The sequence below is a fragment of the Penaeus monodon genome, chromosome 15 (assembly GCF_015228065.2).
Source record: "Penaeus monodon isolate SGIC_2016 chromosome 15, NSTDA_Pmon_1, whole genome shotgun sequence".
NCBI classification, from domain to species: Eukaryota; Metazoa; Arthropoda; class Malacostraca; order Decapoda; family Penaeidae; genus Penaeus; species Penaeus monodon.
The window spans coordinates 25,189,835-25,190,218 of NC_051400.1; the positions used below are offsets into that span (position 1 = coordinate 25,189,835).

Sequence of the window (384 nt, forward strand, 5' to 3'; positions counted from 1 at the left end):
GTGCCTTGGTATCAGAACGGAAGAGAAGCAAAGGCTGTACCAACAACAAATAAATAAAAAAGGAGAGAAACACGAAGGCAATCCATCATTGGAGGTGGAGCAAAGTGGAAAAGGTGGTAAGCAAAGAACCCTGAACCGAAGTCTCACCGTTGAGGTCGAGCGTGGTGAAGAGGCGGTCGAGCATGGAGGCGGCGGAGCGTCGGTCGGCGCGGGGGACGAGGTCGAGCAGCGCCAGCAGCGCCTCCTCCTCGCTTGAGGCCAGACCTGGGGCGGGAGAGGAGGCGAGGGAGCCGGTGAGAGAGAGAGGAGTCTTGGGTCCTGTGTCCGGCTCGCCTCCGAAGCTGCGTTTTCACAAGCCCTGAGCCAAGCTTGGCGACTTATTCA

The 384-nt window shown here is 58.3% G+C and overlaps 1 protein-coding gene across 1 annotated transcript in view; it reads right to left on the reverse strand.

Annotated features, from left to right (window-relative positions):
* Nucleotides 1-384, reverse strand: part of LOC119582138 — a gene marked incomplete in the record, with an annotated part of 2,432 nt that overhangs the window by 770 nt on the left and 1,278 nt on the right. The window contains 1 exon segment of the mRNA XM_037930376.1: nt 148-241. Coding sequence (XP_037786304.1) covers nt 148-241 — 94 coding nt within the window.